General features: G+C 42.1%; 1 protein-coding gene, 1 non-coding gene and 1 pseudogene across 8 annotated transcripts in view; 2 read left to right on the forward strand and 1 right to left on the reverse strand.

Moving 5' to 3' along the window:
• Positions 1 to 4,995: 4,995 nt before the first annotated feature.
• APLP2 (amyloid beta precursor like protein 2) overlaps positions 4,996 to 24,286 on the forward strand; it is a 72,719-nt gene continuing 53,428 nt past the window's right edge. For 4 of the 7 annotated variants that reach the window (XM_012536984.3, XM_033406987.2, XM_033406988.2 and 1 more), the window contains exon 1: positions 4,997 to 5,208. In XM_012536984.3, coding sequence (XP_012392438.1) covers positions 5,104 to 5,208 — 105 coding nt within the window. In that variant the 5' untranslated portion in view covers positions 4,997 to 5,103. Of the gene's footprint in view, positions 5,209 to 24,286 lie in introns of all 7 variants that reach the window. The other 3 variants (XM_033406989.2, XM_049713599.1, XM_012536985.3) reach the window with 2 other exon arrangements.
• Positions 16,283 to 16,389, forward strand: LOC117196868 (U6 spliceosomal RNA). Its single transcript, XR_007479045.1, has one exon. It is a non-coding gene; the product is annotated as a U6 spliceosomal RNA (small nuclear RNA).
• LOC101273981 (mitochondrial carrier homolog 2-like) lies at positions 21,059 to 22,061 on the reverse strand (annotated as a pseudogene).

Raw genomic sequence — 24,286 nt, forward strand, 5'->3', positions numbered from 1 at the left:
TACCCTATTCTCCCAGGCACCGTGTTTGGACACATGAAGTTCCTTTTATTCCTCCTCCTTTCCAGTCCCACTGCATCTCTCTTCGTTCTGCCCACAATCACTCTTCCCCTCATATCACAATAGGCTCCTACTTGGCCTCCTTGCCTCTAGACTCTGGTTCATACCTCGTATGGCTGTCACACTCAATTTGCCTAAAGCCAACTCTAATTATATCTTTTTTCCAAAGATTTCTATGGCTCCCCAGTATCTTTTAGGTAAACTGACCAACCATCTTACCTTTGCTATTTATTACAAACCCTGTCCTCCAAAGAAATGAAATACTCACATGTTCTCTTACATGCCTTGTGTTTTTCCAACGCCATGCCTTTGCTTGCATTGTTCCTTCCATGCTTTTTGTCCTCTCCTGGACATCCTTTGTATATTCACAGGAACTCTCAGATACAATCTCTTCTATGATCCTTGCCTGCTGTCCTCAGCCAGATGTAACCAACTTCTTCCCCCAATTTATTCCTTAAAAAGCACAGATAGTTCTCTTGGGCCATTTATGACTTTCCACTTAGTAGTATACTTATGCATGCACAAGTTTTATCCTCTCTGCCAGAGTGTAAAGCTCATTTAGTTATGTGTTCCTTCAGCAAATATTTTTTGGAATGTCTATTAAGTGCAACCACTCTGTAAAGGTACAGAAGTGAACCAAACACGACTCCTCCCCTCAAGGGACTCATGATGTAATTAAGGAGACAATAAAGAAAATAGATCACTGGGCTTCCCTGGTGGCGCAGTTGTTGAGAGTCCGCCTGCCGATGCAGGGGACACGGGTTCGTGCCCCGGTCCGGGAAGATCCCACGTCCCGCGGAGCAGCTGGGCCCATGAGCCATGGCCGCTTAGCCTGCGCGTCCGGAGCCTGTGCTCCGCACACGGGAGAGGCCACAACAGTGAGAGGCCCGCGTTCCGGAAAAAAAAAAAAAAAAGAAAGAAAATAAATCACTAACGTTTAGTTTACAAACAGTGTGTCAGAGTTATGTACAGAATGTTCTGGGGGAACACAAAGGAGGTGTATCAGCTCAGCCTTGGAGAAGAGGGAGAGCAGAAAACTTCCATGAGCAGGTGATACTGGAACCAAGTCTTAAGTGCTGAGTCAGTCATGGATGATGTGGTGGGTTTGGCGGTGAGAGGATACATTCTGGGTATGGTATATTTAAAGGCTACCAGTTATAAGCCAAGGCCAAGCTTATAACCAGTTCATATTCATGTCCCATACTACATTGTTCCAACACCTGCATTAGAACAGGACCATTCCATTATAAAGTATTCACCATTCTGATTTGTGATGAGAAAAATGCAGTGTAGTAAGTTGTCAAAAATTTACATTGTATCTGTCTTTTAAATTGTAAAATGATGACCATTCTTACTTTGTGTTGTTGTTAAATGTTCTTTCTTTAATGAAACAGTGGTGACAACACACAGTTGTGTCAATGTTTTATTTAGAAAACTAAAACACTGGTAATTTTTTTATTTTTTAATTGACGTACAGTTGATTTACAATGTTGTGTTAGTTTCTGCTGTACAGCAAAGTGATTTCAGTTATACCTATGCATACATTCTTTTTTATGGTTTGTCATAGGCTACTGAATATCGTTCCCTGTGCTGTACAGTAGGACCTTGTTGTTTATCCATTCTACATATAATAGTTTGCATCTGCTAATCCCAAATTCTTAATCCATCCTTCCCCCACCCTCCCTCCCCCTTGGCAACCATAAGTCTGTTGTCTATGTCTGGAAACACTGGTAACTTTAAATGCTGCTCCAATTTTAAAAATTTTGTTTTACTGACCCATGATTTTCAAGAATCAAGCTCTCAGAAGTATTAGTGGATTAGAATTCCCTGGACAGCTTTAAAAAAAATGTATATTGAATTCCTTATGTCACCTTAGTCTTAGTGATTCAAAATTTCCAAGGTAGGAGCTTAAGAATTTGCCTTTTTATAAAACTTCTTAGTTGATTTTGAAAAGCATCCTGATTTGGGAGCAGCTGCTGTACCTGGATTTAACTCACCTGAATAAGTGTCAAATGGATGAGTGGGTGCTGCTCATATAAGGATACATTTAGGGACATAAACTACTTTTTTTCCCCAACAATGAAATGCACACATCTTAAGTGTACGTGAAAGATAACTCTTTTACGAGAAAGTCTGATTCTTAAGAAGAGAGGAGAAACAGGAAGTTATTTTAGGCCTTTTCCTTTTGTGAACAAAGGGTAATGAAGTGAAAACATAGTACTCTTCAAATGACTTGGTCACTGACGTGAACATGTTTAGGATGAAAAATCATTGTCTGAGAACTGCAAGACTAAGTATGCTCCTGTGAGTGTCACTTAATAAAAAGAAAGTAACATTTTAAAGTCAAGAACATTGATGAATAGGGCAACAAACTTTTATTAATGATCCTTCAGTGACCTGAAAATGCAAATAAGCGTCTTTCAGGACCTATTTTAATTAATTAATTAAAACATATTAAGGTTTTAATTTAATTTAATTAATTTATTTATTTCATGTGGGATCTTAGTTTCCTGACCAGGATCAAACCCATGCTCCCTGCATTGAAAGCATGGAGTCTTAACCACTGAGCCACCAGGGAAGTCCCCAGGACATAAATAATTTTAGATAGAAAACCCCCAGGTCATTTTTCTACATTTCCTTGCCCTATTCCATGATATTAGAGTTCAGCCTTGCATACACAGTCCCAAAAGCATGAATATTGGGGCACTGCTCTGAACCTAGGGAATTTCACTTGCTTTTCTCTTAGCATTTAGATTCATAGAAATTTAGGCGTCCCTGAGTTGAGTCCCTGATTTTGTGGGCAAGGAAACAAGTCCCAGAGGGTCTATAGGACACATCCAAGGCTCCACAACAGAATTAGGACTTTCACAGTCACTTGGTACTGTTTCGTGCATATTTTCACAGAAAATTGCACTTCATGCTTTTCTCTATTGTACATTCATTTTTCATTGAATCACACAAATTGGTAAAGTAAGATAGGTTTTTAATATTTACATTTGTCAGGGGAGGAAAGATAGTCCACATGATGAAGGGCTTGCCCATAGTTATACAGCTACGCCAGTCAGCTCCAGCTGCCATAACGAAATACCACAGACTGGGTGGTTTAAACAACAGGACTTTCTTTCTGACAATTCTGGAGGCTGAGAAGTCCAGAAGCACGGTGCTGGCCAGCTTGGTTTCCCAATGATGAGGGCTCTCTTCCTGGCCTTCTCTCTGCATCCTCGTGTGGATGGGGGTGGGTGGATGGTGGAAACAAGCTCTCTGGTCTCTTCTTATAAGGGCACTAATCCCCTCTTGAGGGCCCCCACCCTCATGACCTCATCTAATCCTAGTTGCCTCCCAAAGGCCCCATCTCCAAATACCATCATATTGGGGGTCAGGGCTTCAACAGATGTGAATGTTGGAGAGGATACACTTCAGTCCACAGCAACCGCTGAACTAGGACCAGAACCCAGCAGACTTGGTTTCAGTGACGCTGCACAAACATGTGTTGGGGTGTCCGGGGTGAGGGGCCCTTCAGTATTACATACCCATGCCTTGTCAGTGGCAGGAGAGCTTTGGAAATAACTAGGGCAGCAAGCGCCAGAGTGGGGAATAGCGCTCCGGGTATTCAGAAGCAGGTGATTTTACCTCCAAGCGAGCAGAGGAAGATGAAAAGGTTTTCAGCAGGTAAATATTGGAGCGAGGACAGTGCAGGCATGGGGAGATCTCTGCAGTGGAAAGGTGAGGGTTGCCTCTGGGGAATGGGGTAGAGCCTGTTCAACCACAGGAATGGGCACGTCACGCAGTGGGGCTGGAAAATCCAGCGTTCTCCTCGTTGCCGCACTCTGTGTGTACTCCGTGGACGCTGTGTCTCCGTTTTTACTGTCTGTTTCCTGGGGTAGAGACCCTGCTCTTTATTCATCTGGAAACTAGCAAGGACTATGGAGAGGGTGGTCCATAAATCTCAAGGCTATTGAAAGGAAACAAAGCCGGAGGCGCCCCAGCCGCGGCGAGGCCGTGCCAGCTGTGAACCAGGGCAGCAGAATGTTTCCCGACTGAAAGTGGAAACGCAGCAGAGCAAGAAGGCAGAGAGAAGCAGGTCTCTTGCTAGTGATCTTAAACTGGAGAAAAAAAGAAAAATGATCTTTTCCTAAAATACACGAGGAAGGGGACCTGGGCTTTGAGGTCAACGTTTTCCTTGCACTACTGATCTCCAGTGGGTGGAAGCTATCCCGGGCTCTAGTGGCCACTGGTAAGGAACAGGACGGATGAGTCCTAAGAAACAGAGGTCAAAAGCGTGGAAACACGGCCGGGCGGAGCGGCGAGGAAAGGGCGAAGCCGGCTCCGGGCTGGCAGCGCGCTGGGAAGGGGCGCGCCCTGCGCGGGGTCGAAGCAGAGGAAAGCTGCCTCATGGCAGCCCTTCCTCTGCCCGGGGGGAGGGCCTTCTGCAAACCTGGCTGGACTCGGAACAATTCATCCTGTTTTTTTTTTATCCTGTTTTTAATAAAATCATTTTCAGAACCCCAAAGAGGGCGGTACCCAGAGGAATCTGGAAAATACCCCGCAGGGGCGGGGAGTGGGGCGTGTCCGTATCAGGCCGCTGCAGGCGAACAGACGGTCGCATTGCGGGCAGACTACCGTGCACGGTTCCAGAGGCCGAAGCGCGCCCCCGCCCGGGCCGAGCTGCGGGCCCCCACCCACCCTGCGCACACCCCCGCGTACACCCCCGCGTCTCTGGGCCTCGGGGTCCCGGCGGGGGCGGGGCGTCAGCGCCTGGGGGCGGGGCCTGGCGGGGGAGCACGGCTGCGGCGGCGGGAGGTGCGGGACCTTCCGTCCCCTGGTTGGATCTGGGCTGAACAAGGGGCGGTATCTTGCGGCGGTTCTGCGGACCGGCATTGGGCGCTGGATATGGAGGGCGTGGTTTCGTGAAGTCAGTTCCGGTCGGTGTAAATCCCCCGGGGCGGCGGCGAACGGGCTTCAGATGCTTCTGGGTCGCGGTGGGGAGAGCTTCCCAGTCCGAGTGTGTGAGCTTGAGCGCCGAGCGCTAGAGCGACCCGGCGAGGGATGGCGGCCACCGGGACCGCGGCCGCCGCGGCCACGGGAAAACTCCTGGTCCTGCTGCTGCTCGGGCTCACGGCACCCGCCGCGGCTCTGGCCGGCTACATTGAGGTGGGCACCGGGCGAGCGCCCGAGCCCTTTTTCCTGCGCCCGTGAGGGAGCGCGGCCTGCTGGCGGGCGGGCCGTGGGGTTCGGGCCGGGCGGGGAGCACGTCGCTTGGGGGCGGTGGGGGTGGTCCGGCGCTGCAGCGGGTCTGGCGCGCCTCCCCCGCCCGCCCCTGCTTGGCGCAGCGCTTAGCGCTGGAGGTCGGGCTGCCTCCGACGCCGCAGAGGCCAAATGAAAGGCATCGGGGTTGCGGGGGGCGGCAGGCAGCCTCGGCCGCCCCAGCCCCCATCCCGCCCGCGGCGGCGCCACATTCTCTGGGGACCCCGCGCGGCCCAGACGCCCACCCCGCCCTCCCCCGGGACCACGCGAGCCTCTGCCGTGCGCCCCGGGGCGTCCCGCAGCCCGAGACCCGGTGCGGCTGGGCTCGCTCCGGGGGCGGCTGTGCAGACCCTGGCCCCGGGCTGGGGCGGGCAGCGAGCTCCACGCGGGGGGCCGGAGCTTCCCACCGGGGAGCGGCGGATGCGGCCTTTGTTGGCGAGGTGGGCCGAGCCGCGGGGATGCGGGCGTCCCGGCGCGGTGCGGGGCGAGCGCCTCTTGGGCTGCACCGGAGAAGCTCCTCACCCTGCAGCGGGTGTGCCCTCTCCTGCCTGTGTGCCTCCCGCTCCAGATCCTGCGCGCTGGCATCGGGCCTTCGGGAGGAATTGTTAAATATAGCCGTTTGCCTGAGTCCAATAAACAAGGGTAAACCCTTCTCTGCTGCTGGTGTTGCTCCCTTTTGTGGTGGGTTTCAGCGAGCAGGGACGCGGTACCCGTGAATACGTTGTAAAAACTCTTGTCTAATCGTACTTTTTTGGTGTAAGTAGTTTTTCTGCACCTGATAACCCCGTGCCATCTCTGTGCCGGGAGGATGTTCCAGCGCCTGGGCTCCTGGGTGATTCGCTGGGGTCGGGCCGCGGGGACAGGCGGGGTTGCTGAGGTCCGTGGGTCCTACAGGGTGGCCTGGACGTGGCCGCTTCCCAGAAACCTTTCTGTTCCTGAGGGAGACGTGGGACTTTAATTTTACTTGCCTTCTCGAAATAGTGCTTGAACTGTCGGACTGGAATGTTTCGGGTGTGTAGTTTATTTCCCCTCTTCGCTATTTTAAAAATTACAATGGATTTCTGCGTGGTTGGCTAATTTCAGAGAGAAGTGAGACTGGATTTGATTACCTAGGCATTGACTGAGAAGTTTCTAATAAAAACCCACAGTTAGAACGTGTTCTTCTGCAGAACGTGTAAATATTTCCACGATTAGAATAAATCTAATCAAGAACGAACCTCCGATGGAACGGCTTAAAACGTTTGTATTCATCCTGCTTAAAGCTTTGATCCTTGGGGGGCCGGGGGGGAAGAAGTTTTAAGTAGAAATAGTTAATGTTTATAATACGCATGCTTTTAGATTAGGATTATTTTCGTTACCACACAGTGGTTAGTTGGATTTATATCTGTGGTCCCCAATATGGTGTCGCAGGGAAGCAAGCTAGATCATTGGGATGGGAGGGGAAGGAAGAAGATTTTGTATGGAACATAGAATTTAACTCTTAGGTCAGGATGTCAAAAACCATTGTTCACACTTTTACCTCACTTCCCAGAGGTATGAGTAACTTCAGGCACTAGTGAATTCACAAAGAAGGGTCCATCAATTTTAAAGTACATCTTCCTTTCAGGTTTAAATGGAATATTAATACTTGATGCCTGCAGAGAAAGAGAAATGAACAATATCAGAATTAGCTGTTGTGGATTAAATTTGATTATTACCCACATCATTGTTCAATCGGAAAGTCTGGCTAGACAGAAAGTAGGCATTAGACATTTCCCTAAAATGGTTTTTGAATGCTGTGTTATGAAACTTCTCTTCTTTGGAACTGTGTTTTTGCCCATACTTGCTAAATTACCTTTCAGATGGTTTTTCCTTTTGTCCAAGAGGCAGCATTTCCTTCATATGTATATAATTTGATTTAGTTTATTTGCTTTCAGGCAAAGGACTGCCTAAGCCTTGATGTCGATGAGAATGGCCTAAATCAGGATTCGCTTTGGGATGGTCCTTATTGAGATGAGCCAAAAGGATTCTAGCCAAATCCCTGATCAAATTGCTTGGCACAGAATTATTGATTGGCCAGTTTTGAGTGTTGCTTGGTGTTGACTGAATTAATCTCTTACACCTGTTTAAAAGAAAAAAAGTCTCCGTACTCAGGGTCACTTCCTCTGTTAAATCTGAGACAAGTTCAGTCGTGGGCCTGCTCCCATGTGGGATTCTCAGATGGTATTTGTGCTGAAATTCTGCACTCTGTACAGTGGACCTTGAGGCTTCTGAGAGCCAGTTCATTCCACCACATTTTAAAATGGGCCCTTTGATAGTCAATTTTCAGGAAACTCAATGTATGATGTCTGAGGCAGAGGACCAAGAAGCTTTGTGCTGATATTTCTGATTGGTGGTGGAGGGGATGTCACATTATGACCTGGACAGATACCAATACCTCTGATAGGAACATCAGCCTGTTAACCTCATAACCACGTAAAAATCGTTTGATAAATGTGATGGGCTGAGTTTTGGCAAATCCTCTGGCAGGCTTTTGTTTCATCCTCTAAAGCTGGGCTGTCTCACAGTGTAGCCACTTGCAGTGTGGCTATTGTGATTGAGGAATGAACTTTCCATTTTATTTAATTTTAGCTAATTTATATTTAAAAACAAATACTCTATTCGGTGATTGGAAAACATTTATCTGTGTTTGAAACAACTTGGTATGAGTCTGCTTTTTAAACTATTTGATACATTTTATGAAATCTAAAGGCAGATCCAGTATTTCTTGTGAAAATTTAGCATCTGAATTGAGGTGTACTGTAGGTGTAAAATGCACACCAAATTTTGAAGACTTAGTATGAAAAAACTTGTAAAATAACTCATTTATAATTTTCATATGGATTGTATTGAAATGATAATATTTTACACATCGGCTAAGTAAAATATATTAAAATTAGTTTCACCTGTTTCTTCTAATTTTAATGTGTCTTCTAGAAAATACAACATATGTAACTCATATCTACTGGACAATACTAATTTAATTTCTTGCTTAAGGTTGGTGCTGCGTGAGTGTTTTTATGAGCACAATTTTTAAATACGTTGCTATTTTTTCCCCCAATAAAGTCTTGCTTAAAGTTGGTCCAGTATGATCTTAAGAACAATTTTGAATATTTTTCTGTTACTTTTTTCAATTAGAATTTTTATTTAGAAATAACTTCAAGCTTACAAAAAATTATAAAAATTGTACAAACAGCTCTTATACCCTTTACCCAGATTCATCAATTTAACATTTCTCCTATTCAGCATTTGCTTTTTCATTCATTTTGTTATTACGTATTTTTTGCTGAACCGTTTTGAGAGCAGGTTGCATACATCATGTCCATCTACCCCTGAAAACTTCAGTGAGTATTTCCTAAGAACCGAGGAAGTTGTCCTACATAAGCTTAGTACAGTTATCAGCTTAAAGAAATTTAACTTTGATACAATACTTTGATCAAGTCTGCTGTCTGTATTCCATTTTGCCAGTTGAACCAATAATGTCCTTCATAGCATTTGAAAACATGTTTTTTGTTTGTTTGTTTGTTAAAGAGCTTTAGAATTCTTGGCAATAATATGTGAAGGGTTAATTTTTTCCCAAATATAAAAATCGTATTTTTAACTTATCTGATATTGTTTCAACTCTGGAAAATCAAAACTTAAAAACCTTTCAGGATTCCTTAATTATATTTCTCTTACTGAATTCTTGGGCTTTTACATTTTTTTTAAATAAGAAAAATTATATAGGGAGTGCATATTCATTGTAAAAATTTAAAATGCATTTGAACAGTAAGAAATGAAAAATAATCTGAGATTGTGTTGTCCAGGGAAATCTCACTGTAAACGTTTTGGTGTGGTGTGTATCCGCCTAGAGCTCTCAGGTACATACATTTTTATCAAAGTGACACATAAATTGCGTATTGAAGCTGGTACCTAACAATTAGTATTTTGAATTGTTCTAAAATGAACTACTGAAAGAAAGTAGTTTTCTGTGTGATAAAAGTAGGGATAAATTTTTGTACAGTAACTGTAAAGTCTGTGGAGGGAGGCCATTTGAGAATTCAAAATCACCCATAATCCAATTTTCATGAGTTGTTTTTTTAGTGAGATAAACTAGATTACCTTGACTCTTAATTAAATTTCATATAGTGTACCTTGATTTATGTCCTAGGATGGAAAGTGAACCATGTAGGCGCATTCAAATAGAAACAAGTTCCAGTCCTTTGTATCAAGTACAACTAATAACTACTTTATTGCTGAGAGAAATTTTCTTACATAAGCATCATAAGGCTTTTTTTAATGAAACTTTTTGAAACATAACTAGAATCTATTTTTAAAATACAACTTTTCATTTGTTATTCATCCCACTAGTGTTTGTTGAACACTGCTACCAGGTTCTGTGTTAGATGCTGAACAGTGCAGTAATAAAAGCAACTGTGCGTGGGGCCTTTTCCTCTGCAGTGCACTTGCGTGATGTGATTTCCAGGCCCTATGCCCAGAGATTCTCATTGAGGATATCTGGGATTCTCATTGTCACAGGCTCCCCAGGGGATTTTTATGTGCAGGTAGAGAAAAACAAACTCCAGTAAACAAAAAGGCAACAGAACTCATTTGGGGACATTATCTTATGTAAGCCCCCAAAAGTCTGGTGAAGTAGGTATTCGTATCCATACCTAAAATGGGAGTCGGGTGAGGCGGAGGGTTCAAGGCAGTGCAGCAGGGCCAGGGTGAAAATTGGTCTGTCGTATTCTGAGTCTGTCGTGCGCTCTTTCTTCTATATCAGGGTGTTTTGGTTGCAGATTTCTTTCTACTCCGGTCTACCTGTTTTCTCCACTGTCAAAAAACCTGATGTGAATATTTTCTTTAAAAGAACTAATTTCATAGATGTTGTAATATTATCATGAATCAATATATGGCAAACTGCTAACAGTGGTTATCTTTGAAGGATGTAATTACAGGGGACTTGGCCTTTTTACATTTTCCATAGGTTTTAAAAAACGTCTAATGCTTTTTAATATAACATGCAAGTTCTCTCTTTTTTTTTTGGCTGCGTTGGGTCTTTGTTGCTGCGCGCGGGCTTCCTCTAGTTGCGGCGAGCGGGGGCTACTCTTCTTTGCGGTGCGCGGGCATCTCATTGCGGTGGCTTCTCTTGTTGCGGAGCATGGGCTCCAGGCACGCGGGCTTCAGTAGTTGCGGCACGTGGGCTCAGTAGTTGTGGCTTGCGGGCTCTAGAGCGCAGGCTCAGTAGTTGTGGCGCTCCACGGCATGTGGGATCTTCCCGCACCAGGGCTGGAACCCATGTCCCCTGCATTGGTAGGCGGATTCTTAACCACTGCGCCACGAGGGAAGTCCCTATCTTTGTATTCTGATAACAAATTTTAAGGAAAGAAATGGTGACCACTTGTGGGGAATCTTACCAAAATCAGTGTATGGGATTATTTGGAAGAGAAAAGGTTACTGGCACCAGATTTATGATCACTGGCCTAGTTGATAGACAAACTATTAGGCAGAGGCTGGCACAGTAACCAATATGACTGGAATAAGATTGTGGTCCAGAAAAAAGTCAATCAGCATTTGGAGTGGGGCACCTGCGGTGTGGGTTAATTGAACAGCTCAGCACAACCTTTCTACTCTGCCTTCCTCAGCCTCACGCCTCCTGTGGCTGCAGAATGGCTGTTGCAGTTTCAGAGCACGTGCTTTGATTTGATAACGTCCAGGGGATTGTGGGGCTTTCTCAGAGCACATCAGCACAAGACCCCTCAAGTCTTACTGTACAGAATTATATCAGGTGCTTCCAGCCACACCAGTCATGGGTGGGGAGGGGATGGTGGTGCTGTGATAGGCTTAGACTGCACACTGGGTTCTGTTGGAAAAGCGGGCTGTGGATGTTGGGTAGATAGCAACCCAACGTCTGCTACCAGGTCATTATCTGTTTGGGAGGTTATATAGCTAAGCTGGCTGGAAAGAAAAAGAATGAATTTATTCTTACCTAAATGATCTGTGAGTTAAAGGTTTGCCGGTGAAATGGAGACCTCAAAGGAACCTCTCAGGTGATTATCAGGATCTCGGCACGTCCTTTTGAGGGATATTGCCGTCCAGAACAGAAAGGCAGGAATGGAGAAGTATGTGAAAATTTGTAAGGGAGGTAATTAGCCTAGAGAAGAAGAAAACATGGGATTTAGTGTTGGTGAAGAATGTAAGCATTGTCAGATTTTTATACATTGGCTCTGGAAGGCTAAATAGATGACTTACCTAGGCTGAAGCAGAATTTTTACCTGGAGAAATGAGCCAGTAAGAGTGTGAAGAGTATAGGACCCTTTAATTATGAATATGACCAACATAGTATAGTAAATATATAAAAGATACTCATATCCACCACCCAGTTTTGTTAAATTTTAGCACTTTCTGTATTTGCTTTAGCCTGTTTTTTTTTTTTTTAAAAAAAACCTAAAACATCATCAGTAGAGAAATAAAACATTGTTAGGCCTCCTTTGAACTTTCCCCCATTCCATTAACCTTCCTTTCCAGAAGTAACTCTTACCTTGAGTTGAGAATTCAGCATTCCCACTCATGTTTTCGTGTTGAGAGAGACCCCTTTCATCTCTCTGGATTCCAAAGAAACTTACCCAGGCTCTTAGAGTTGTAATAAATATTTGTCAGTGCAGAGTGCTAGTTGTTCGAGCATATTAGGGTGATTTTAGAAGGTAACAATGCTAAGATATTTGAACTGAAAGTAAGGGTAGCCCTGTGCTCATGAAGGTGCCAAGCACTCAAGGCAACATTGCAGCCCTCTCCACCCACATCTCAAGCCTGGAATTTTTTGAGCTTGTAAAAATTTAAATACACAAAGGAAAAAAAGTTATAGCTCAATGTATTTTCGTAAAACATACTCGTGTGACCACTGCCAAGGTCAAGAAATAGAACATTCCCGTCCCCCACTTCCCCGTCCCCCTCCCTCTCCCCCAACTATTATCCCAGCTTCTGTGGTGATTATGTCTTGCTTTTCTTTTTTATAGTTTTGCCACCCAAGCGTTCATCCCTAAACACTGTAGTTTAGTTTTTCCTGTTTTCTCGCTTTATAGAAATGGAATCTTTCAGTATATATTGAGCATCTGGCTTCTTTCACTGAGCATGATTTTGAGGGTCATTTGGATTGATGAGCATAGCTGTGGTTCGCTTGTTTCCACAGCTGTATAGTATTCCAACGTATGAAGAAACCACAATTTGTTCTACTGTTGATGGACATTTGGAATGTTTCTGGTTTGAGGCTACTGAGATAATACTGTCCTCTCTGCTGCTTGCCTTTTTACACTATTCCTAATGATGTCTTTAGAGGAAGTTCTTAAGTTTAATGTCTAATTTGTCAGTTTTATTTTTTTAAATTATGGTAGGGGCATTTTGTGTCCCACGTGAGAAGTTTTCCCCACCCTGAGGACATAGTTATTCTCCTGTTGCCTACTAGGGGCCTTTTGTTTTGCCTGTCACATTTGGAGCTACAGTTTACCTGGAACTGATTGTTGTGTAGATATGAAGTATTGGTCTTTTTATTATTCTTTTTTTTTCCGTATGGCTATCCAACTTGCACCATTTATTGTAAAGGTCTCCTTTCCCGTCTGTTCTCCCATGCCACCTTTGTTGTTAATTAATATCTCTGTATGGGTGAGTCTATTTCTGGGCTCTCCTAATCCATTGATCTCTTCTCTATCCCTGTACCAAGTCCACTCTGTCTTAATGACTGTACTTTATAATAAGGTTTTTTTGTTTTTTAAATAATTTTATTTATTTATTTATTTATATTTTTTGGCTGTGTTGGGTCTTTGTTGTTGTGTGCGGGCTTTCTCTAGTTGTGGCGAGCTGGGGCTACTCTTTGTTGCAGTGCGCAGGCTTCTCATTGCGGTGGCTTCTCTTGTGGAGCACAGGCTCTAGGAGCACGGGCTTCAGTAGTTATGGCGCGCGGGCTCAGTAGTTGTGGCTCTCAGGTTCTAGAGTGCAGGCTCAGTAGTTGTGGCGCACGGGGTTAGTTGCTCCGTGGCATGTGGGATCTTCCCGGACCAGGGCTTGAACCCATGTCCTGGAATTGACAGGCGAATTCTTAACCACTGTGCCATCAGGGAAGTCCCTATAACAAGGTTTTATAACTACTAGAGCAAGCCCTTCTGCCTTGGTTGTCTTCAGTAATGTCTTGACTATTCTTTAACCCTTTTCTTTCCATTTACATTTGCCACATTTAGCCAAAAACACTTGTTGGAATTTAGATTCGATTGCATTGAGTCTGTAGTTGAATTGGGAAAAATAGACATTTTTCCAATACTGAGTCTTCCAACCCAGAAACATGGCATATACCTTTATTTAGGTCCTCTCTAATTACTCTCAGTGTTATAGCTTTTTTCATAGAGATCTTGTACATCTTATGTTAGATTTATCTATATAGATATTTGATGTTTTTAAATGCTATTGTAAATGGCACCTTAAAGTTGTCATTTTGTTGTGGTTGTTGAAATGAAGTTGATATTTTCAAATTGATCATGTATTCAGTGGTCTTGCTAAGCTTGTGTACTAATTCTAATAATTTATCTGTAATTTTGAAAATTTCTGAGTATATTCTGTGAATTGTGACAGTTTTATTTCTTTCCTTTTATTTTAAAAAAACGAGATATAATTGAATATAACATTGTGTAAGTTTACGGTGTACAGTGTTCTGATTTGATGCATTTTTATATTGCAGTATGTTTACCATTGTACCATTGCTGCTAATACCTCTATCAAACATAATTATAATTTCTTTTTGGTGGTGAGAGCTATTAAGATCTAGTCTTCTAGCAACTTTGAAGTTTATAAAACAGTATGTTGATTGTAATCACTGTGCTGAATGTTAGATCTCCAGAGTTTATCTGCTGTTTACAAATTTGTACCATTAAACGACATGCAAGTTTTGATATATAATATTTGCATTATCATTCAAGTAAAAAAATAGATTTTTCCGTTGTGATTTAATTTTTTTACCCAGGTAATTTAGAAGTACACTTCTTAATTTCCAAAGATGTGGAGATTATCTGGTTGTCTTTTTGCTGTTTATTTCTAAGTTAACTGCATTGTGGTCAGAGAATTAGTCTGTATGATTTCAGGTTTTTGAAATTTATTGAGACTTGCTTTATGACCTAGTTTATGATAGAATTTTTGTTGTGTGCATAGAGAAAATGTTTATTCTGTAGGTGTTACTTCCAGTGTTTTATATGTATTCTGATCATGCTGTTTTCATGTTGTTCAGATCTTTATTCTTAAGATTTTTTACATCTTCTTTTTTTCTTTTATTGAGAAAGGTATGTTAAAAATCTCCCACTGTGATTTTGGAAAAGTTGTTTTTCTCCTTGTTATTCTGACAAGTTTTGCTTTGCTTATTTTGAGGCTGTCATTAGGTGCATACAGATTTAAAATTGCTATCTATTCCTGAAGAATTGGACTTCTCAGAGTTATAGTTTCCCTTGTTATCTCCAGTAAGGTTTTTGCCTTTGTCAGTACTTTGTCTACTATTTCCATCTTTGTGTTTTAGATGTGTTTATGGTTGATTTTTCTTTTGTTTACTTAGGAGACAGTGTTTGTCTTTTACTGGAATATTTAGTCCATTTACATTTAATGTGATTGCTAAAGTATTTGGGTTTTCATCTACCTTCTTATTTAGTGTTTTTTGTTTGCTCTGCTGGTTCTTATGTTTCTTTTTTTTCTTTTTTTTCAAATTGAAGTGTAATTGACACACAACATTATATTAGTTTCAGGTGCACAACATAATGATTTGATATTTGTATGTGTTGTGAAATGATCACCACAGTAAGACTAGTTAACATCCATCACCACAGATAGTTACATATTTTCTCGTGTGTGTGATGATAACTTTTTTTTTTTTTTTGCGGTACGCGGGCCTCTCACTGTTGTGGCCTCTCCCGTTGTGGAGCACAGGCTCTGGATGCGCAGGCTCAGTGGCTATGGCTCACGGGCCCAGCCGCTCTGCGGCATGTGGGATCTTCCTGGACTGGGGCACAAACCCGCGTCCCCTGCATTGGGAGGCGGACTCTCAACCACTGCGCCACCAGGGAAGCCCGAGAACTTTTAAGATTAACTCCCTTAGCAACTTTAAAATATACAATACAGTGTTATTAATTATAGTCACCATGCTGTACATTACATCCCCAGGACTTATTTATATTATAACTAGAAGTTTGTACCTTTTGACCATCTTCACATATTTTGCCTGCCCTCCACTCCTCAACCCCCACCTCCCACCTCTGACAATGAGTGATCTTTTCTCTATATTTACAAGTTCAGTGTTTTTAGAGTCCACATATAAGTGAGATTATACAGTATTTATCTTCCTCCATCTGACTTATTTCACTTAGCGTAATCCCCTCAAGGGGATTATGTTGTTGTTGCAAATGGTAGGATATCCTTTTTCATAGCTAAATAATATTCGTGTGTGTGTGTACACCATTTATTTTTATTCATTCACTTATCAATGAACATTTAGGTTGCTATGTTTATTCCCTTATTTAACTCCTTTGGAGGTGGTTATTATTTTACTTCTCTCTCCTATTACTTTGGAACATATTTGTATAATCTTTTGTTTTCCCTTTAGTGGTTACTTTAGACATTTCAATATCTTTCACTTAATTGGTATTAATTGGTATTTTTGCCCTCCTCCTGCTCAGTAGAAGGTTATTAGAACACTTTAACTCTACTTAACCCCTCTCAGCATTTTTGCCATTGTTGTTACGTATGTTAATTTCATTTAAACCCCAGAAGACCTCATACAAGCCATGTTTTATACAGTCAAATGAATTTAGATCAGTGATTATGAACTTTGGAGGCACACTGGTATCATCTGGGGGAACATTTACAGAACACAGATTGTCTGCACTCCAGTTCAGACAGATTTCATCAGGGTCTCTTGAGGGAGGGTGTCAAGCATTAGTGTTTCTTAAAAACTCCTCCGGTGCTCGCTTCGGCAGCACATATACTAAAATTGGAACGATACAGAGAAGATTAGCATGGCCCCTGCGCAAGGATGACACGCAAATTCGTGAAGCGTTCCATATTTTTGTACAGCTACTATGGAGAACAGTATGGAGGTTCCTTAAAAAACTAAAAATAGAACTACCATATGACCCAGCAATCCCACTACTGGGCATATACCCTGAGAAAACCATAATTCAAAAAGAGTCATGTACCAAAATGTTCATTGCAGCTCTATTTACAATAGCCAGGAGATGGAAGCAACCTAAGTGTCCATCACAGATGAATGGATAAAGAAGATGTGGCACATATATACAATGGAATATTACTCAGCCATAAAAAGAAACGAAATTGAGTTATTTGTAGTGAGGTGGATGGACCTAGAGTCTGTCATACAGAGTGAAGTAAGTCAGAAGGAGAAAGACAAATACCGTATGCTAACACATATGTATGGAATATAAGGAAAAAAATGTCATGAAGAACCTAGGGGTAAGACGGGAATAAAGACACAGACCTACTAGAGAATGGACTTGAGGATATGGGGAGGGGGATATGGGGAGGATATGTGACAAAGTGAGAGAGTGGCATGGACATATATACACTACCAAACATAAAATAGATAGCTAGTGGGAAGCAGCCGCATAGCACAGGGAGATCAGCTCGGTGCTTTGTGACTACCTGGATAGGTGGGATAGGGAGGGTGGGAGGGAGGGAGACGCAAGAGGGAGGAGATATGGGAACATATGTATATGTATAACTGATTCACTTTGTTATAAAGCAGAAACTAACACACCATTGTAAAGCAATTATACTCCAATAAAGATGTAAAAAAAAAAAAAAAAAAAACTCCGGTGATTCAAAGATGCAGTGAGTTTGAAAGCCTCTGATTTAGATTTACATATTCTCTTTGTTATTCTTCCTGCCTTTTGTATCTCTGACCTTCATTTTGGGATAATTTTTTGTCTTCCAAAACACACTTTAGAATTTTCTTAAGGTTGGCTGGTGATATATATTCTTTCACCAAATACCTGTTTTAGTGTCTTTCTTCAAGATAGGTTCATCGGGAATAGAATTTCTTTCATCATTTTAAAGATCTTATTCTTAATTCTATTCCTGGTCAATATCTTGGTGTTCAATATTATCAATAGCTTATTGGAATTAACTGTCAGATTGTTGTTCCTTTGAAGATAATGTGTCCCTTATCTCTGACTACTTAGTAGATTTTCTCTTTGAATCTGATTTTCAGCAATTTTACTGTGTACCTAGGTTTGGATTTTTAAAACATGTATAGTCCCTTGCCATCCTTGGGGGATTGGTTCCAGGACACCCCTACCCCCAATACCAAAATCTGTGATGCTCCAGTCTGTTATGTGAAATGGTTCTAGTATTTGCATGTAACCGTCAAATATCCTCCTGTATACTTGCAATCATCTTTAGATTACTTAAAATACCTAATGCAATGTAAATGCTATGTAAATAGTTATAAATATAATGTAAATGCTATGTAAATAGTTGTAAATATAATGTAAATGCTATGTAAATAGTTGGCCCGTGGCAAATTCGAGTTTTGCTATTATGAATTTTCTGAATTTTTTTTCCCCTGAGTAGTTTCAGTGCATGGATACACAATCTGAGGATATGGAAGGCTGACTGTCTTCGGCTTGTAGAGCTCCTTGAATCTGTGGTTTGATGTCTTTCATCAGTTTTAGACAGTTATCAGCCATTATCTAAGTATTTAAGTATTTAAATATTGCTTCTGCCTATTTCTCTTTTCTCTAGGACTCCAAAAACAAACATCGTAGACACTGTTACTCTGTCCTGTGTGTTTTTCCATGCCTCATTTGATAGCTTTTCTTTTGACCCATCTTTTGGCTTACTAATGATTTCTCCAGCTATATCTAGTCTACCATGAAGTCCCATCCATTGAGTTCTTAATTTTAGTTGTTATGGTTTTCAGTTTTATAATTTAAAATAGTTTTTTTTAATTGTACCTAGATCAGAGATGAAATTCTCAATTTTTGTCTTTTGTGTCTTTGAACATGAAAAGTATACTTGGAGTCTCTGTCTGGTAATTCCTATGTTTGGGGTCCCTGTGGATCTTTTCCTGTTGTCTGTTTCTGCTGGTTATTTATTCATTTTATTTTGTTTCCTTGTTTGTCAAGTTATTTTTGATTGTGAGCCATATGTTTTATTTACACAAATGCTTATAGATTAATTTAAGGCCTAGGCTAATGTTATGCTCCAGAGAATGTTTGATTTGCTTCTACCTGGAGTTTGATGAACTAGAGATCCAGGATCTCTCATTTCACCGATTGAGAGGATTGGAAGTTGAGCTGCAGTCTCTGTGAAGTCCTGTCAATTCTGGATTACCCTTCTAGGTTCAGCCTGCCTTGGGGTATCAACTCCAAACCACTAGTGTATTTCCAAGTATGTTTCCTTTCTTCTCTCCCTCCTGCCCCTGGACTCCAGTCCCTTTCCCATTGGTCCTTACAGGCTGTTAAAAGCACTGCTCAGCTACTCCCTTTAGGATCTTTCATCATCCCCAGAGGAAAAAAGCCCTGTGAGCTATATTCATCTCCTTGGACTTTCATCCTCCTCTGGTTACTGACCTAGGAAATCTTCCCTGTCTTTTTAGGTCCCTACTGCCTTTAACTAAGTGCTTTTTAAAGAGTATTTAGTTATGTGGCTGCGCTGAGTCTTAGTTGCCGCACGTGGGATCTTTGTTGCCGAGTGTGGGATCTTCATTGTGACACGTGGGATCTTTATTTGCGGCACGTGGGATCTAGTTCCCTGACCAGGGATCAAACCCAGGCCCCCTGCATTGGGAGCGCAGAGTCTTAACCACTGGACCACTAGGGAAGTCTCTAACTAAGTGCTTTTGAAAAATATTTTATGTTGCTTTTCTAGCTGTCCTCATCAGGAGGGTTGGTCTGAATTACCTAGTTGACCATAACTGGAAATTAATTCCCTTGAAATTAGATATCTACTGGGAGTTTATAGAGAGAACCTGTGTTATTTTATTTTAGGTAGTTGGGGAAGAAGAATAGACAAGCAGGAATAGAGTGGCAGATTCTGGTGGTGGTTGGAGTGATAATAACAGTGATAGTTATATTTATGGTGCAATTAGTATGTATAATGTTTCACATGTACTCACTGAAACCTTTGAACTACCTTCTGAGACACATACTATGGTTATCCCTGTTTTACAGACATAGGAACCAAGGCGTGGACAGATAAAGTAACTTGACCTAGGTCACAATCAGTAAGTGATGAATTGGCTCTCAAGTTTGTGCTAACTGGTAGAACAGATGGCCTGGTCAGAGGCCTGGAGAAGGGATATCTCAGGTCAGCACGGGGCCACCAAAGGTTTATGGAGAAGTTACCAAACAGTCAACATTTAGGCAAAAATTTGCAGTACGTGATTCTTAGTAATCAGAAAGTAAAGAGAAAACTCTTCTGAGGTTATTTTTCCATCTTTCTCCACTACCAAACCACTATCAGGTCATGGAACTTAGATTTACAGTCATTGTACGTTATGACTTGAGTGCATATCATCTCAGGAACCTATTTGCTACTTCTTACAGCCTTTCATTAAAAAAGACAGATTCTAGATTGATTTTTTACAGATGATTATTATGGTGACTCTTAGTGTGTATCCTGTGTTAAGGAAAAAATATATGGTCATCGTGAAAAATCTAGAAAACGCAGGTAAAGCTAAAAAACAAACAAAACAAAACAGAAAGAAATTAACTGTAATTTACCATCCAGGTAAGTAACTTAAAAATTTTCCCAGTCTGTGTTCTGGACATCTTTGTTTTTTGAAAGAATGGATTCCCCCTTATATGTTTATAAGCTGTTTTCCTGCCTTTTGACATATTGAATAACTTTCCAAGCCGTTAAAATATTTTACAGCATCACTTTTAATTGAATCACCCTTCATGGTTTGGGGCATTTGAACTCCCTGCATTTTTAAATATGCAATTTCCACCACTTTTAGTTGCCTTTCATACTCTGAATTTGGAGTACTTAAGCTGATGCACAAATATTTTGAGTTATTGAATGAGAATGCTGCCTGCCAGCCAGTGGTTGGATGTTTGCAGCAGTATTGGAACCATAATTTGAATATTTTATTGCGTTTTGCCCTTATTTTATTGTCGAGTAGCACATGGTTTGATGGAGTTGGTGCTTATTTGGTGCTTTCTAGATCTAGAGTCTTTGAACTTAGGTGAACACACAGTGGGCTCAGTTATGTAGAAAGAACTAAGGAATATTTATAAAATGATAGAATTAAGGTTTTTCCCCCATTTTCCCAAGATTAAATGATTATTAAAAAACGCACCACACTGTATAGAAATCAACATTCTCTCCCATAATTTTATGCATCTGGGACTGTAGATATGTCACTGTCCCTGCCCCACATCTTCAAATTAACATTCTTTTTTTTTTTTTTTAATTTTATTATTTATTTTATCTATTTATTTTTTGGCAGTGTTGGGTCTTCTTTGCTGAGGGCAGGCTTTCTCTAGTTGCGGTGAGCGGGGGCTGCTCTTCGTTGCTGTGCACGGGCTTCTCAGTGCGGTGGCTTCTCTCGTCGTGGAGCACGGGCTCTAGGCATGCGGGCTTCAGTAGTTGCGGCACGCGGGCTCAGTAGTTGTGGCTCACAGGCTCTAGAGCACAGGTTCAGTAGTTGTGGCGCACCGCCTTAGTTGCTCCACGGCATGTGGGATCTTCCCAGACCAGGGATTGAACCCGTGTCCCCTGCATTGGCAGGCGGATTCTCAACCACTGCGCCACCAGGGAAGCCCCAAATTAACATTCTTAAGTCACAACAATAAGTCTTCTCATAGGGGACCTTCTGGGAAAGCAAGCTATTTCCTCCGCTCATATTTCCCTCTTTTTGTAGCATGCACCAGCAGTCTATCCAAGAAGAATATACTGGGGAGTAGGGAGGGCATCCACCAGCAAGCCCACGGTTGTTGACAGCCATAAGATTAGTGACAAGCCCAAAGGGATATGTCAACATACTGGCAAAAAATCCTGTGACAGCTTGGGAATAACTCTTCATTTCATTCATGGTGGAAACCCCACCTTCCAGTGCATAAGTATTGACAAGGTAGGCCAGTGAGTTACAGAGCCACAAAGAAATGCTGTCACCTAGGAGGCGAGGAAAAAGACCCGCAAAAAATCCTAGGATGGCTTCTTCCCAATAGATAGTTGCTAGGAAGTCACAAAATCCACAGTACTTGGATTCTCTGCCAATGAATTGTACCACAGATCTCAGAGTGATCACGTGGAAGGGATGTATGATGAGAGTAGCAGCAGAATGAGCCGTCACCTCTCGAGTTGTCTCCTTGATAACTCAGTCAAAGGAAGAAGAAACTTCTTTCTGTACATTTCCAGATCCTGACTCCTCAGCCTTGTCACACTCCTGGTAATGCTGTAAAACTTTACCATGGACCACAGTTCCAAGGACCCCTGAACACAGTCTTGGAGTTAAGCCCGTGAACAACCCACGCTTCCCACTGATGCTTGCAATGTGCTGAGCATAATGAGAGGATGAGGAAGCTGATAAAATTGCTGCCCCAAAAATATTTCATTCTGTTGTTGGAGGAAGAGGCTCATATCCCACCTGGATGAGCACCTTCATGTACATGAGTGGCTGGGACAGGATGGTGAGACTAGAGCCCAGGAGCACCTGACTGGCTGCGTCCGCCATGATGGCACCCATGGAGGGACAGACAGATGGAACCACCAAGTGACGAAGCTGGTCCTGGATCACATGCCAGGGCCGCTGTCTTCACTGGCCCGCCCGCGGTGTGCCTAGAATTAAGTTTTTAAGGATAATTTTTTCCTAAAACACTGGAAGTAGTTGAGATTTGTATAAATTATTAGCTTTCTAGTGACAGAACCGCCCCCCCCCCCCGCAAATAACGTGCATATCTTTGAACTTGCCCATCTTTTCAGGGTTTTATGTAAAAATAAGAGTCTTCTAATTCTGTCATTTATTTGTTTATAATTTACATTTCTAATTTTTCTTTAATGCAAACAGTATGCAGTAGATATCTCTTTTTTATCCTTTTAGCTGTAGGATATCTCAGATTGACATTTAAAAGAACCTTTGGATATAACTTGTTCCAGAGTTGAAGACTTTCCCTGGTAACTGGTTCATTTGAAGTTCTTCATGGTCATCATTATTGGCAGACATTTATTAAATTACTGTATGCAGGGCACTGCACAGAACACATAGCACACAGCTGAGGGCAGCATATATTGGGTTGGCCAAAAAGTTCATTTGGTTTTTTCCGTAAGATGGCTCTAGTAGCACTTAGTTGTCTTTAACTTCATTTGAAACAGTTTTGTTAGATTGTATTGTGACAGCTGTCATATGAGTATGCCTTTTTTTTTTTTTTTTTTTTTTGCGCTATGCGGGCCCCTCACTGTTGTGGCCTCTCCCGTTGCGGAGCACAGGCTCCGGACGCACAGGCTCAGCGGCCATGGCTCACGGGCCTAGCCGCTCTGCGGCATGTGGGATCCTCCCGGACCGGGGCACGAACCCATGTCCCTTGCATCGGCAGGTGGGCTCTCAACCACTGCGCCACCAGGGAGGCCCATGAGTATGCATTTTTTAAAAATTATCAAAATTTGTGAATTTTTGTGTAGCCATTTTAATATTGAAGATGGAAGAAAAAACATTTTCAGCATATTATGCTTTATTATTTCAAGAAAAGTAAAAACAACTGAAAAAACATTTTCAGCATATTATGCTTTATTATTTCAAGAAAAGTAAAAACAACTGAAATGCACAAAAAGATTTGTGCGGTGTATGGAGAAGGTGCTTTGACTGATGGAAGGTGTCAAAAGTGGTTTGTGAAGTTTCGTGCTGGAGATTTCTCGCTGGACGATGCTCCACGGTCGGGTAGACCAGTTGAAGTTGATAGCGATCAACTAGAGACATTAATTGAGAACAATCAGTGTTATACCACTCGGGAGATAGCCGACATACTCAAAATATCCAAATCGAGCGTTGAAAATCATTTGCACCAGCTTGGTTATGTGCATCGCTTTGATGTTTGGGTTCCACGTAAGTTGAGAGAAAAAAGCCTCTTGACAGTATTTCCGCATACGATTCTGTACTTAAACATAATGAAAATGTTCGGTTTTTAAAACAAACTGTGATGGGTGATGAAAAGTGATACTGTACAATAACGTAGAACGGAAGAGATCGTGGGGCAAGTGAAATGAGCCACCACCAAGCACATCAAAGTCCAGTCTTCATCCAAAGAAGGTGATGTTATGTATATGTGGTGGGATTGGAAGGGAGTCCTCTATTATGAGCTCCTTCCGGAAAACCAAACGATTCATTCCAACCAGTACTGCTCCCAATTAGACCCACTGAAAGTAGCACTCGACCAAAAGCATCCGGAATTAGTCAACAGAAAACACATAATCTTTCGTCAGGATAACGCAAGACTGCATGTTTCTTTGATGACCAGGCAAAAACTATTACAGCTTGGCTAGGATGTTCTGATTCATCTGCCGTATTCACCGGACATTACACCTTTGGATTTCCATTTATTTCAGTCTTTACAAAATTCTCTTAATGGAAAACATTTCAGTTCCCTGGAAGACTAAAAGGCACCTGGGACAGTTCTTTGCTCAAGAAGATAAAACGTTTTGGCGTATGGACACCAAGGGGGGAAAGCTGGCGGGGTGGGGGGGCTGGTGGTGGTGGTGTGATGAATTGGGAGATTGGGATGGACATATATACACTAATGTATAAAATAGATAACTAATAACCTGCTGTGTAAAAAAAGAATACATCAAAAAAAGATTAAAAGTTTTGGGAAGATGAAATTAGGAATTTGCCTGAAAAATGGCAGAACGTAGTGGAATAAAACGGTGAATATATGCCACGGAGCAACTAAGCCCGTGTGCCACAACTACTGAGCCCACGTGCTGCAACCACTGAAGCCCACGTGCCTAG

Source organism: Orcinus orca, chromosome 8 (assembly GCF_937001465.1).
Source record: "Orcinus orca chromosome 8, mOrcOrc1.1, whole genome shotgun sequence".
NCBI classification, from domain to species: Eukaryota; Metazoa; Chordata; class Mammalia; order Artiodactyla; family Delphinidae; genus Orcinus; species Orcinus orca.